The sequence below is a fragment of the Letharia lupina genome (genome assembly GCF_014066315.1).
Source record: "Letharia lupina isolate WasteWater1 chromosome Unknown contig_11, whole genome shotgun sequence".
Classification (NCBI taxonomy): domain Eukaryota; kingdom Fungi; phylum Ascomycota; class Lecanoromycetes; order Lecanorales; family Parmeliaceae; genus Letharia; species Letharia lupina.
In genome coordinates, this window is record NW_023502980.1 from 1,956,704 (window position 1) to 1,971,655 (window position 14,952).

A 14,952-nucleotide genomic window follows, 5' to 3' on the forward strand; every position below is an offset into this window, starting at 1 on the left:
CGGTTGTGAATAAGCGTGGTAGAGTGACGTGTTGAATACCTTGTCTTTTGAGGATGATGAGGCGATGGGGTTTCGTACGTTTTCTTACATATTTACTTACAGGGACATTGCTTGCTGTGCTACCATAAGAGTTGTTGATGCTAGGTACAACATTAACTCCGCATGCTTCTCTGTTCCTTCCATCCATCCACAACCTACCCCAAGCCCACCGCCAGCCTTGCACCCCCAAGTTCTATTCCCGACGCTAATCTTTATCCTAACAACCACGTCCTCTCCCTCGCCGCACCCATCTACCCATTACCGTTCGACCGCGGCACCTCTTTTATCGTCGAGGTCATCATTGTCGGCGGCGTAAACGACTTGGTCTTCTTCTCCTTCGCCGACGAGTTCGACGACGGGACCCTTGTAGTTTTTGCGGCCGTCGACGAACCATTGCACGACGCTGATGACGATGACGATGAAGAAGGCGACGATGCAGTAGTCTGGAAATGTTTGTTGTCAGTGGATGCGTTGCAGGGCTTGTGAGGGAGTAGGAGGGGGCGGGAAGCGGGGGTGTGGGGGGTGTGGGGATGAGGTGGGTTGAAATGAAATGAGGAGAATGGCACGGGAGGATTGTGGTGGGTAGGGAATGATGGGTGGTCATGATTGGTTAGGATAGGGCGCAAAGGAGAGGGGGAAGATGGATGACGTACTCATGTTGCTCCCTGTGACGGGTAAGGTGGGCGGGAAGAGGAAGAGCACCGTCGTCACGATCACGTAGGCTATGCCGAGCAGATTACACATCCAGCCAAGCGGACCCGGCAGGACGAATGGTCGTGGTGGAAGCATCTTGCGGCCTCGGAGGCAGTTGATGGCCGGAGGGATGGCGTAGGACACGCCGAGTGCTACGACAGAAGCTGAGATGATGGCGTTGAAGGCGCTATGAATGTTGGTCAGACAGAGAATGTACAAAATCAAGGAGCCTTACCTGGACGAGCCTAGGAAGATGCAACCGAAGATGACTACCAAGACCGTGGTCAGGATGAGCGCGTTGAGTGGCATCTCATGTTTCGAATGGACTTTTGCGAAGAACCGACTCGCCGGGAGTCCACCGTCTCTGTAGTCCCATCAGTACATGCAGCAAGTCTCCTCCAAATTGTAGTAGGTTGACGTACCTGGCGAAAGCATAAGTCATGCGACTGCTTGTAGTCATGATACTTATAGTGGCGAAGAGCAGGCAGACGAGAGGGAACCTTTGGCCCGGAGTCAGCAAATGAACCAGGACCTGGTGTAAGGGCAGCTACTAACATAAGCAGGCAGATCGACCCAGCCTTACTTCCAGTAGCATTGTAGAAGATGGCCAGTAGAGGACCAGCAGCGGATCCAATTATATTCTGTACATTGGCTGACCCGCCGCTCACTAAGAGTAGACATGTGAGGAAGATGAAACCTGTAAATATTCCTATCATGACCGTTGCGATCATGATTCGAGGTCCCTCTACGTGTGGATTGGGAATTTCTTCTGTCATGATCTGTTAGTGGCGTTACGGTGGCGTGCCGTGATACTGACCAATCATGTGGGCTACTGCGTCGAAGCCAGTCAGTCCGAGACCCGCTTGCAGCAGCCCGAGAAGCCAGCCAATGCCTCCTGGCCAGCCGGAGTCTGTGCACATGTTGAAATCAGTATTGTTTCGTTGGGGCCAGAAATTGACGATGAGACAGATTTGGCAAAACCAACAACATTCAGGCACCGACAGGGTTCTTGAGATTCAGATCTTGGGACAAACAGAGAAGAGTCACTCGACCATTCGCGTACCGTTTATAAATTCGGTGAAGACGAATTTGCCGCTAGCGTAATTGGGAGATGCGCATGCGAGTACCGTGATAGAGATGATGACGAATCCGGTAATCGACCATGCAAAAGCTCCTTTCGTAACGTATGGAAGCAGCGAGTTGCCGAAGGCGTTGAGCAAGAACGCAACTAGATTATAGCCAATGTATATCAAGAATTGATGCCAGCGTTGCGGCACGTAATTTTGATTCGTAAAAGAGATGACTCCAACGATGAGTTGACTTCCTAGCAGACCTCCGGACGCAACGAGGGCGATCCACCCGGACACGTTGATCCAACCAGTAATCCAAGACAGTAGTGGACGCCATTTTGGCCAGGCGATAACTCTGGGTCAAGATTTCTATGTCAGTACTGCCTATTCAAGAGAGAATTTCCAGGCTCGAAACATATCCAGAGAACAAATGCCCTACAGACATGTCTCAATACTTCGCAACAACCTAGTTTGAAAGAGGAGTTATGGATTGCGAAGATACATACGCGACCCAGTGGTATTGGCCACCAGCGGTTGGATAGGCAGACAAGAACTCAGCCATTGAAGCTGCTAGTGATAAGTTACCTGCGTACTTTTAGTATTCACTAATCATCGACCGTATGATGGCGGCCGCCAGAGCAAGCTTTACATATTCCAGCTGTGATCAATCCCCATATGACTGACGTTGGTCCTCCGCTGGGAAGCGCCAGAGACAGAGATGCCGATAGAGCTGTCCACGAATTCAGGATCGCAAAGGCAAGCCCAAGCATTGCCAGCGGACTGAAGTGGCGGTTAAGCTCGGCCTTGTGGCCCATTGATGCCTGCAAGACGCTATGGTCAGTATTCATCTTTGGTGGAGGCAAAACCCTGAAGAGTCCGACGAGATTGAGAAAGCTTCTAATTCCGGCAATACATCCCCAGTGGTATTGGGTGGAATGAAACATCCTGGAAGGACACCCACCAGATGAGCCGCATCGTCAAAAACGCGACTCTGCTGTCTTTCCCTTGCCATTGTAGCTTACGTCACGTGCTCATAAGAGCTTTAAGAGCTGAGGTCTTACGAAGTCGTAGGAAAGAGGAAGGTGAGTAGACGAGGGAGGGGAAGCCTCTCTTTCACTACTCGTAGTATTGTATGAGATGTGATTAAGCATCAGCACCGCGCCGCGCCGATGCCAACAAGTGAAGGTTTGACACGAGATGAGCGGGAGCCTGTTCTCTGAGTTTTCCCCGAATTTTGCTAGTCCTGTTCAAGCTCTAGAGGCTAGATTTAAGGCGCCGTCAGCTTAGCACAGATAAGACTGACGCGGCAAGTCTGCCGATGTCGTTTCTCTGTGTCATCTCCGCCGAACTATTGTCGGTGACTCCGTACAAGTAGAGGTTGGCAATAAAAAGCGAAGAAACTTCTTGTGAAGAAGAGGAGAAGATGAGGTGAAGTTTTATACAAGCTTTCCACATAGCAGATGTAACTAGCTTTTGGTGGCCGGCTTGGTCGTCTTGGCTGCGTTACGATTGCCTTAGAGATAGCGTAATTTTGGTGCTAGTAATATAATACTTGACTAGTCCATTTATATAAAACAGAGCTAACGTAGCATTTGGTAGACTTCATATGGCAGGATCGAGGGTCTGCTGAGGTGCGTGACAATTCTAAAAGCTGGCGAGTCTGCTGAATAGATGAAGTGAATCTCTTCCGCCGGCGCTGTAAATGCTCTGTGAACCGTTAGATACTGGGAGTGGGAAAGACCAACGCCCCCTTATTTTGGCGGTAAGCTAGTGAAAAATACCAAATAGCTTCAGCTCGTTAGCATAGGGCCGAAATCCCCGGACTTCAGATGACGGACACAGAATTGAGGGACTTCTGACGTGTATCTCAACGTCAAAAGCTGAAATTCTAGCTGAGGAGATGAATTGACTACGAGCGTGTTCCGTAGGCACTCACTGCAACTGGCCTCCTTATCAATAGATCCTGGAACTATGGAGGAGGACTACCACTCTCTAGTTGTTCATCAGCGCCTACCCATCAGCGAATAGACCAGGCTGCATAGCAAAGAAGATTGGAGTACTCTTATCACTTTTTTCGATGTTCGTCTTCGGTCAAGTGGTTCTCTGAGGCCCGGAGAGAGCCGCCCCATGCAAGCGCGCCGTCTGATCAGAAGCAGGCGAGGCCTAGGAAAGAGACGATCTGGGTTGGTCAGCTTGAACATGGATTCCAGCCATGCGATAGGTCAACACTGGAGAAGGTTTGTCTATCTGAGCACCAGTCGTCGACAGCAGCTTCCCGAGATGGGGGAAGCAGGGAGGACCGACCAGACCGGCACCTCCTCAGAGCTGAGAACACACGGGTGATAACACCCATCCTTAGCCAGGAAATCTTACGATAGACTGCCTTCAAGGACAAGGGTTAGCGACAAGCCCCAGAAAAAAGTACGCACCGGAGAGCCTCTCTCACCATCTGATACACCTCACCAAATCGGGAAAAGCAGCAGAGCACAATCGCACCTTCCGCACAAGAAAAATGAGTAGCAGTAAACCAAAATCGGTCATATCACTGTCCAGTCCGAAGTCCTTTGACGTCGCCCCTTGTATGCATATTGCGCACGACAAGAAGCTAAGAGCCAGCAACACGCTTGTTGAAAGCTGAACATACCCTCAATCGCACTGTAGGTAACCCATTATACTCTTATCTAAAATATCATGTTCCTATCCAAAGTAGGGAGGCGCGGGTCGAAGTTTTTTCTTCTCAGAAATAACGAGGCCCGCAACAACCTCTAGAAGAACACGTTCATGCTGCAACTACCTTCCACTTGCCACCTGTCGCGCAATCCACAATGACGGGGGAAAGAAGTATCGACAAGAACGAGATTAACTGTGGAAACGTGACCACTTCAGTTGAAACCTCAAACGTAAAAATATGATGACGTAGGTACGACTTTCTTAGTATACTGGACCCATCAAAGGGAAAGCACCCTTCGTGGCTGCTACCAACAACATTCTTCCGGACGATTGGCCATGACGGAAGACAACATGACAGAACCAAACCGACTTCAAGTATATACATAAATCGCAATGAGCTTTTGTTTGATCCTGAATATGTCCCCGCGCAGCAACATTGAATGAGGTTTGTTTGGCATACCCTTCATCCCATTGGAAAGCTTGGGTTCTCCATCTACGGCCAGTCCAGAAGCATCAGCACATGGGCCGTCATGGCGTGTTGAAACTCGTTGTCGTCGACTGGCCGATGTAAAGTGGGGATAAGCACGCTCAGGTGGTCTTGAGTAGGAAATGGAGAATGAGATGACGAAGCTGCAACGCTTCAGGACAGGCAGGGGAACACAGTGTATGTCGGTTCTTCGGCAACAAGGAGACCAGTGGACCTTCCCTCTGAATGGAAGACTACGCAAAGGACTGCACTACACTCAGTGACCAACTCATGCTACCTATCTCAGAACAGGCTGGAAGGGCACAAACTTCTTGTTGTCTATCCATTCTTTCCTTGGGGATGAAAAGTGGCACAGTGAACAGGCGAGCGAAAAGATTCTGATACTCTTGGGTAAGCGGACGCCTGTGTAGTATTGATTGATTCCATTGTTGCTCTGTAATCACATGCTTTCTTTCAGCACTGCACCACGTCTTGCCATGTTCCACGATGAAGTCCGTTGCCCTTTTGCCTTTCTCTGCCCACATCACTCGTGCTTTCCGTTTTGTTGAGGCGGCGGGACCCGAGATGTTGCCATTGGATAAAGAGCGCAGCACTGCATATGTTGTGCTGATTCAGGAGATGGGATTCTATCGGCCATTGGAGGGACCCACAGTGGAGTTGACTGGATCAAGCGGCTTTCGACGGACAATGAAGTCAACACCCGGCCTGCTACTCTGGCCGCTCCTGGTCCTGCGTGGACCCCGATGAGGAGCACGGTAGTATGCTGGAATTGTCGATTCTGGGTATGCATCATTGTCTCCGGCAGGCTGAGTGCCGTGGTGAATGCCCTCCGTAGGGACAACTCCAATGGGTTGCGGCTGTGGACGCGGACTACAAGTGACGGTCGTTGAAGGTATTGTCTCAGGGGCTCTTGTCCCTCCATAGACCGTATTTTGGGGTTCGCTGCTGGCAGCTGCTCGATTCTCGGTAGGTAGGACAGGTCCATGGCTTATAAACGGTGACTCATCACCCCCTGTCGGTCATGTCAGCGCGGGCTTGGTTCTCTTGGACAGAGCAGCACTGAAGGAAGTACCCTTCTCTGCTTGTTCAGTTTTATGGCTTGGACTATTTTCTGAAGATCTACTCCCAGGTGGCGGCGAAGGGCTTGGTGACCGCTTGGTTTTGCCAGCACGCAATCCATCAGCACGCTGTGAGGGCAACATGGTATCCTTGAAGGCGAGGAGATTGCTAGTATTGCTGCGAATCGTTGTATGCTCGTGCAAAAACACGCCGAGGTGGCCTGAAAATCTCTAGTGAGTGGAGGTTTTCTGGTGGAGGAAGGACCGGTGCCCTTGGATTAGGAGACGCAGCGTTTCCACAGCGTCGAAGATTCCCAAATACGGAGCTGGTCTGGAGGTTTTGAACGAGCAGTAAGACCGCGCAGTGTTTTTGTGTAGATATGGTCAGTTGTTTGTTGCTGTGACTGCGTGCATAAGCTCTACTGCCTTCGGCTGGGCGCTTCCGTATCAAAGCAAGGTTTCTTTTGCCACAGCGCGGGTCTCCGCTCATCACTCTACATCTGTTACACAAAATTTAGAGCATCAGGATACACTACCACACCATCACCTTACTCTTTCATAATCTCTATCCTTCCCATTCTTCAACATAAGCCAATCTTCGAACGAGACGAGTCCTTCCACGTCTGCAAGTCTCCTTCAACAGACCCACATTCGGCTACAGTGATACGAAACAAGACCCCTTAGCTCCGCCATCTACGCTGCAACAGAGCCACTGCTCTAAAAGAACAATTTCCTTTGAACAGCAATCTATCTGTGCTTCCAAAGGGTATTTCCCTTTTATCAACGTCCGTGCTGCGGTATAGGCCTCGCTAACAGCTCGTAGGTTGTATCCTGCTCCTTTTTCCTGATCCCCTTTCCATACCAGACAACCCTCTCCCACACGGATCTACCTCCTACCATCATAACGATCCAACGCCATTTGGAATACCCCGCCCCCGGGCTACTATTCGGACCTTCAGCGCTCTTACACTCGTCCGTACCGTTGAGATCATTGACAACCCACCGCGCGAAGTATCGAACAGGGTATGCTGCACCAACGGTCTGATTCCGGTCATCTCTAACACTATCCAAGCAACGTCGACATTTCCTACAATGTCGACAGCTCACAGCTACGAGGGTCGCTTCTCAAGTTCCTGTGCATTCAATGAACTCGAGTCGCACCTCAAAAACCCGGAGGACGTGGCATTGCTCTTCAACTCGATTCCCAAAGACCCTAAAAGTTCCGACGACCCTGCGTCCGAAGCCATCTTGGGGTTTGGGATCGCAAAGGGGAAAAAGTCCACGATGGAATGGCGTGCACAGGAGGCATCCCGAAAACGTCTAGCCGAGTTGGCAGAGGAGGCCTTGCCGTTTCGCAAGAGACTGTTGGCGAGGTTGCGCAAAATGTACGAAGGCTTGGTGTCGCGCTTGAAGCACTAGGACCGGGCTTGCTATCCCACTCGACCATCCCTACATCCTTCACGAGCCTGTCCTCTCGCTTCACCGGACCATCAAAGATCCTCTATTCTAAGCGCAACGAGCCCGCGAGTTACAACACCTTGGTACGATTTGGGGGGACCCGTGGCAAGTTGGATGAACATACAATGGGAATTTCTAGCATGAAAGGGAGCAAGATTGTGGGCAGCGGTCTATGCAGGGATGATTGCTGTTGGCCTGTTACCTCAATACATTGGAGGAGGAAACGTGCATGCGTGGTACTGTTTGTTCTTCATCTATGGTGGATCCTAGATGCGTGCTTTGTTCTTCTTGCATGCGATATCAATCATGGTATTCTAGACTTGTTCTAACTTCGTAACTTCCACTACCAAGTTCCTCGACACATCTCTTATAGCGTCCTGTCAGCCCTTGAGGGCTAGCTCTTGACAATCACAGCTGATTCCTCCTATCACTCGCTCGTAGTGTAGCATTTGAAGCTTAGGACTAACCAGCATCGAGTTCATCGCTCGCTAGTCCTGGCAACAGCGGACTTTCGGTACTTTAGACCTTCTGTATTCCCAAGGCCAACGCACTGGCGCTCCACCAACCACTCTAGACTGGGCTATCTCGGCTTAGAAGCTCGGTGTAATGACACTCCATCTTTCCTACCATCTACGCCGACAGGCGTTCTTCCAAAGCAACAAATGGAGACACCCTAGGAAATGAGACTTAGACTCGACGTTTTGCGCAGGTGGGGTTTAAGGGATCAGTTGAGAAGGGCCGGACAATAGGGGAGCAGATTGATACATACATTGCTGGATCACCGATGGCATTCCATCAGCTGTGTCGGAAGGCCGGGCATCGGTTCTAAACCGAGTGTCTTGGTTGTCGGCTACATGTCTGGTCTCTCGCCACAGTCCTTTGGCGCTCAATGACTAGACGTGGTTCGGAGCCTGGTTTGTGCCGTCGGCTCGCCCTTCTGTACTTAGCGGCTGATGGGATTTCTAGACTCTGGGCCTTACGAGTGCCCGTCGAGACCAGGTTTTCTGCTGCTCTTGCTCCTCCGGTCTCCTTCCTGCTCCTCCTCCTACTCTGGCATACCCTGAAACCTAATCTACCGCGCCTGGAACGATCGTCTACGCCAGTATTCACAACTCGAAGATACGCTCCCCCTGATCCAGCTCTGCTGGTGCATGACTGTTAAAGAATTCCACTCTACCAGACAGGAGTACGGGGTTAGAGCTGCTGGTCCTGCGGCTAAGGAGCAGGAGCGGGAATGGCGGCGAGTGTGAGGGCTGTCTCTAGAAAGGGAACGGGGGGAGGTGGCTTCTGTGGGTTGAAGAGGGGGCTCGTTGAGCGAATGGATGGTGGCTTTGAGTATTCGGGTTTAGTTTGACTACGATGGAGGTGTGATTGAGAGGATCGGAAGCCAAGGGGAGGAAATGGGCAATAGTAGGTTGGGAGAGGGGGATCAATGGTACAGGAGAGAGAGGTCAGAGGCTGTTGCATACGGAGAGGGAAAGCAGGCGGAAAAGATAGGGTTTGAGGATGGACGAGAGGCCAATTGCAGTGCTACGGTCAATTGTCCAAACGCTGACTCCGTCCTAGGGGTCTGAGTGCAGTTGGCGTTTGGAGGGTCTTGGACTGTGGGTATAGGTGGAAGGACTTGATTTACTGGATAGACGGGCTCTAGGTGATTCGAGGCAGGTGCTCTGCCGCTCGTGGCTTTGGGGTTCGAATGGGTTGTATTGTGTCGTAAATTCAATCAGCTAGAGATATGAGTGATATGGAATTGAAATATGCCAACGCAGTTGCAGCTATGTCTGGTTTCTAGACTGTTTGCTGTTTTAATTTCTAAAACTGCCAGAGACCAGAGTGTCTGGAAGAAATGAAAAGGGGCTCTTAGACGGGAACTGCCGGGGCTTGTTACGATTTAGAAAGAGACAAGGTGGGGCGAAATGACGCTAGAGGTTCTTGGAGTGGGCAGGAAATGCTTGTGGGCATTCATGCTCTCGTGACAATGCAGCAGATATCAGGACAACGAGCTCAGGCGTGGACGGCATGCAAGAGACATAAGACGTGCTGGCTTTGCTTGCTTATGTACAACGAGTTCAGCGAGGATTGTTGGTCTCTCTTTCCTTTCTTTTCCCTCCCTTTCCCTCTAGCCCATTTCCCTCTCTTTTGTGTCTTGCTGCTGAAGAGGAAAAGACCATCAACGCTTTTGTTCTTTCTTTTGCTGGTGATGAGGTTGAGCAGTAATAGCTGTGTTCAACAGCGAACCACCGAAAGCGTCGGCTGCATGTGTTCCAACCACCGGCAGAAAGGAACCCTTTGCAACGCCAGATTTGGTTAGCTGTGAACAGGATCTTGCCACGTTGATTGCAGGTGCTGCGCTTACTAGACGTCTTTCAACTTGGCATCTTCATCAGAAAACAACTTGAGACCCTCCCCATCCCGCACCGTATTTGTGTGCGCCGCAGGTGCCTTCACCGGCGCGGTCGTTGAGCTAGAAGCGGGCTGCTTCTGTGGCTCGATGGCGTGAGGCAAACAGAGAAGACCTTTGGAAGTGCGATGAGTACCTCCTTGGCCGCGGTTGTCGAGCCGGAAGAGGGCTCTATCTTCGGCTTCATGGCGGCCGGGCTGCCTTTGTGCGATGGGCTCTCCTGTTCTAAAGACGGGGACGGTCGTGAATCCCCGTCGCTGGGCATTGGCCGTCGTCCACGGCCCTTCCTTCCGGCGGCTCTACGAATGCCGCGTCGAGAGGATCTTGTGGGCATTGTTGAGGCCCGAGGAGAGTTGAAGGTGGGGTTGAAACGGTGGGGTACCGTTAAGCCGATACTTATGAGCTGTCAGTGATCATTCGCTCTCTTGGAACATGCGTCCTTACTCATTACTGCCCTTGCGGGCCTCATTGGCAAGGTAGAAGTCGCGGAGCCTCTGAAGGAGAAGATCCGCGATGCGTTGTGGTGTAAGAAAGGTGCGTTTGTTGAGCTGCTGGCTGTGCATGAACGAATCTAGTTGGGCCCACGTCTTGACGTGTTTACCAGCCGGGCCAAGCAGATCCATCACGGATTTTGCCAAATGAAGACCCTTCATGGCCTCCAACATCTCTGCGTAAGTAGTGAACGTGCCGGCCATGGTAAGGGACTGGTGGAATGACGCTGGTGTTGATGAATGGGATGCTTGGTTCTGTTGCTAACAATGTCAGCCAGAAGGCGTCTTGATTGACTGAACTCGAAGTCAAGGGTATGACTAGCCAAACGAGCGACTTACTCTTGAAGGACACGGTAGGTACTAGGGTAGAAATTTCGGGGTGCTTCTGATGACCGAGGTGTGTTCGGTTTCGGCGGAGCTTTGTGCGAATCCGGTGACTCGTGCAAGTAAATGCCAAGACCCTCAAGCCATTTTTTCTTTCATCTATGTGTTCTTCCGTGGATACCGACATTCTACTTCTCCTGACCCGATTACTTCTTTTCGTGCCTTTCATTGTCTCTAGATAGTGTTACAGATGCTTCTTTCTGTCCGGGGCATCTCACGCACACATTGAAAGCCAACACGGATTGCAGCAGCTCTTACACTCCGCTTAGCCGGCTTCTGGTTACAGAGAAAGAGCTACATTGACATATGCGGCGGCTCAGTAGTGACGGAAAGTCACGGACATTTAGCACGCTGAAGCCGCCTTCCGGCTCTTCGTGTGTGCTTATTCAAGCGCACACAGAGCAAACGTCGATCCAGCCGCATCCTAACTATCGTATCTGTAATCGACGACGTCGTCCCCATCTTGGTACTCGCCTTCGCGTTCGTAATCAAGGGATTCGAGGCAGGATGCGAGGTAGTCAGCATCGGAGACATACCCTTGAGCCAGTCAGCAGTGAACTTCTAGAAAATGGAGATACTTACTCACAATTATGGCTTGTATCTGTATCCGTATCCGTCCCGTCGGTGCTGCTGTCCGGCTCATCGGCGTTGTCTGCCTCTCCCGCCCCTTTAGAATCCTCCTTTGGCTCATCCGCATCGGCTTCGTAGCCGCTATCGTCCTCATCGACCTCGCTGCTGGTCAAGCTTTCACGGCCTTCGTGCATCGCTGGTGCCGTTGTGCTGCCGCGAGCTTAGGCTATGATTAGCATGCGTAGGTACAGAAGCATGGTTGAGAATGACGCACCGTTTCGGGCGACAGCGTTGACGAGTATGATCTTCGTCAACGTCTCCAAAGGCGCGGATGATCGGATGCCGTAGACTAGAGAAGAAGGGTTAGATTGGGTGCGTGCCAATTTGTCAAGGGTAGTATTCTACCGATCCGAGCGATGAAGTTCAGGGATGCGAGAGTCGTTCTCGCCTTCTCTGCTGTTGAGGAGGACGTCATCGTGGACGATGTTTGTTCGAATGTGGCGGGTTGGATGGAGATTCAGTGATACCTTAAGAAAGCAAGAGGTATGCCGCGCGTCTTTGTCGAGCCGTAGGTTGGGTATTGGACGAGAGAAGAACCGGGAGAAAAGTTTTCATTTGTGTTTCCTGGGTGGCAGGGAGGGAATTGTATTGAAAGGACCCGTCGCGGGTATATTACAACGATCGGACCGGATTGAGCCGAGACTGCCTTCTGCTTTTTGGTTCCGTTTCCACGCAACGGTATGTTGTAAGAGCAGGATGTTCTGTTCGTTCTTTCAACCAAAGAGTAAATATTGGGGACTTTGCTGACAGTTCAAACAGTTTTTCTCCTTCAGTAATTGCAACGCCCACTGAGTTGAAGACTTCGCTAGGATGGCACTGACGCCTTCCCTTTCCTTCCCTCCTGCCTGTTCAGCAAACATCTCCGTTTTACTGACGACGACCACGTTCTTGCCCCTGCCTACGACGAACCAGGTTACGTGGGAGGAATGTTGGCAGAATGAGTTGCTGTGATGGTGTTAGACAACTTGAAGAAAGAGATGGGAGGAATGGCTCACTGTATGGAGATATTGGAAAGAAGGGTCGTGTGCAAAGGAAATGACAATGGCTGGGAGTTCTGTGGCGGCCAGGCACTGGTTCCGAAGAGGCGCGAGGGATCTTTTCCCCCTCCGCACTGCGGTCTGTTTTTGTTCAAGGACAGTACGCTGCCCAGGTTCGGCGCGGATGAGATACGGAGACTGCTGGTTCGAGATGAGAGGCGGTGGAGGGGTGCCTTTAACCATCAGTCCTGGCTTTTGCTGAACGAGGGAGCATGTTACATGAAGATTGGGGAAGACAGTTCTTGAACAGAGCTTATAGAATAGATGGGTTGATAGGCCGTGACACAGTCTATGCTGGTGGGCTTGATTGACTGCGTTTCTGCTGTGACCGTTTCTTTCTTTCTATGGTGTATGTTCATATATTTACTTACGTCTTTTTTGGACGTCTTGCAGGCTGCTGCTGCCCCTGGCTGGAACTCCTGGATTAGTAGTACAGAGGGATACCCAAGCTGTTATGTATATATTTAAGAGTCTTAGATGTACCAGTCTGAAGTTTTAGCTAGTCGACTTGTTGGATCATTGCAAGCTCAATTATCTATAGATAGGAATGTGAAGATAAAGGGATAGAGATAGATTTCCATTGCTTTTTGTTCTGGGCTGCTTAGTGGAAAGAGGTGATGCTTCAGTCAGCATTGTATGAAAGAACCAAGGACAAAGACATGATATTGGAACATATCTTTGCGCCCGCGTGGCCAGAGTAACGTGAGATACGGCTAAGACGAAGGCAGGCAAGTGGGTGCAATTACGTAATTGGAATGTCAAGGTAGGGTGGGGCGAAATAGGCGCTAAGGGTGTAGATTGCCGGCATTTCAGTAGGAAGACTTGATGTTTGTCATGCTTCAAAGACATTGCTGTCCGTGGAATCACATTCCCTTCAGGTTGTCACTGGAGCGCAGGTTGGGTAGGCTCAAGCTGTTGTCTTGGCTGAGTTCTGCATGAGGGTTCATTGAGTAGACAGTTTGACATGGTGCCTTGGAAGATGACCACGTGGTGTTTGCCCTATCATATCCCTTGCCTATCATGCCATTGATGGACCTCATCTTTCGCACCTGAAGTGCTCACCCTCCAATCGAAAAAGCAAAACTTTTGAGCATAGACAGCAGCCACATAAGCATGGCATGCCGTCGCTCCGCAAGCAGTATGTTCCTCCCCTTGGGGACCGATGACTAAAGAAATGAAAGCCGAGGATATCCATTGGGACCCCAACCACTACCACCCTCGTTTGGTGAAGTATCCTTGTTGCTTGTCTTTTTGTCGTTCGGAAGGATAACGTAGGTGGCAGAGGCAGGGGTTCTACAGGCATTAGCGTCCTCTGTACGGCTGTTCAGAAGCGTCTAAGTACTCACCAGTGGGTGTTGGCTCAGAGTAGGGCCCAGGGATCCGGCCGAGGGTTTAGCAACGCCTCCCTCATGGCGAAACCATGGTCGAAGCCATTGGCGTCGCGATAATCCCGGACAGGCGGTGCCTCCGGGAGAAGATGCTCTAACTCTTGGCCGACGGTGGTGGCTCGAAGACCATGGTCCATTGGATTTTCATCCCTTCCTGCATTCTCGACATCGCTATTGCGGCTGAGTGGGGTGAGGATCTGGTTATCGGTGTCATCAGTGTCATTGTCGTCGTTGTCAGTGGTGTCCGTTTCACCGCCAGCAATCGTGCCGATCTGGACCGCTCTATGCGCGACGTTAGCAGATAAATCGGTACGATGTGAAGGGATGGTCATACTCCAGGGCTCTCGTTAGCTCCTCATTGAACTTCCTCATCTTGTATGCGTCACGCAATTTCTGCATGACGCTTCTAACGACGTCAGGCTCCAAGGAGTCGGCGTTCTTCTTCATGTAGGTGTCCACGTCACCCCATGTGTACAATGCTGGACCGTCTGGCCCTAACATGACTTGGACGTCATTCTTGATCTCGACGTCTGTCATCAGCTTCAGCATGTCAGGGAGGGAGTCCTGCTTGGATTCCGGCATTTCAAGCGACTTTTGCTATGATCCTGTGTGGTAAAGATGGCTAAGTGCAAATCAAATCTGTTCCGTGGTGGGTGCGAGTTCTGTGTAGAGTGTCTGGTGGATTCTAGATGTATGTGGGTGAGTTGCAGCTTTGTGTGAAGGCTCTGGTGATCTTGTACCAAGCCAAGACCGAAGCGAAGCGCTAAGGCTACAAGGAACTCCGTACGCTTCTGGATCGGAGGACCCTACTGCTTCCGAAACACCTTCCAAAGCCGCCAACCCACCTTCTTCAGTCAGAACATTGCTGCAGATGTCGGGACCATGTCTAGGGTATATACGAACGTCGATCGAAAGCCAGGTCATTTCTTTAGCAAGTCCCTGCTGCCAGTTGCCAAGTGCAGTCCTTTTCATGCTCCCGCTGACTGCCTCACTAGTCTTCCACATCCTACGAGCAACGGGCTTGTAGCCCGCTAACCACAACTTTTGAAGCAACCGTTGCACACTACACCTTCAGACTCATGACTTTGCTACATTCCTCCAGGCTGACATTTTAAAAGAGCAACTGCGAGTTAGCGCTGGGAAATA

At 51.0% G+C, this 14,952-nt stretch overlaps 4 protein-coding genes across 4 annotated transcripts; all 4 read right to left on the reverse strand.

Annotated features, from left to right (window-relative positions):
- Positions 1-297: 297 nt before the first annotated feature.
- On the reverse strand, positions 298-2,814 carry HO133_001095 (uncharacterized protein; the record flags this gene model as incomplete). The annotated part of the gene is made up of 10 exons (XM_037292027.1): positions 298-482; positions 693-919; positions 968-1,096; positions 1,155-1,232; positions 1,288-1,501; positions 1,550-1,642; positions 1,796-2,157; positions 2,309-2,387; positions 2,452-2,623; positions 2,764-2,814. 10 exons carry the CDS (start codon positions 2,812-2,814, stop codon positions 298-300), a joined length of 1,590 nt encoding a protein of 529 aa, XP_037152389.1.
- Positions 2,815-5,585: 2,771 nt separating this feature from the next.
- Positions 5,586-6,161, reverse strand: HO133_001096 (uncharacterized protein; the record flags this gene model as incomplete). Its single annotated transcript, XM_037292028.1, has 2 exons — positions 5,586-5,971; positions 6,083-6,161. 2 exons carry the CDS (start codon positions 6,159-6,161, stop codon positions 5,586-5,588), a joined length of 465 nt encoding a protein of 154 aa, XP_037152390.1.
- A 4,155-nt stretch (positions 6,162-10,316) lies between these two features.
- On the reverse strand, positions 10,317-10,571 carry HO133_001097 (uncharacterized protein; the record flags this gene model as incomplete). The annotated part of the gene is made up of 1 exon (XM_037292029.1): positions 10,317-10,571. One exon carries the CDS (start codon positions 10,569-10,571, stop codon positions 10,317-10,319), a length of 255 nt encoding a protein of 84 aa, XP_037152391.1.
- A 604-nt stretch (positions 10,572-11,175) lies between these two features.
- Positions 11,176-14,388, reverse strand: HO133_001098 (uncharacterized protein; the record flags this gene model as incomplete). Its single annotated transcript, XM_037292030.1, has 10 exons — positions 11,176-11,288; positions 11,338-11,541; positions 11,596-11,670; positions 12,139-12,326; positions 12,377-12,435; positions 12,494-12,616; positions 12,790-12,824; positions 13,626-13,711; positions 13,819-14,088; positions 14,141-14,388. 10 exons carry the CDS (start codon positions 14,386-14,388, stop codon positions 11,176-11,178), a joined length of 1,401 nt encoding a protein of 466 aa, XP_037152392.1.
- Between the last annotated feature and the right edge of the window lie 564 nt (positions 14,389-14,952).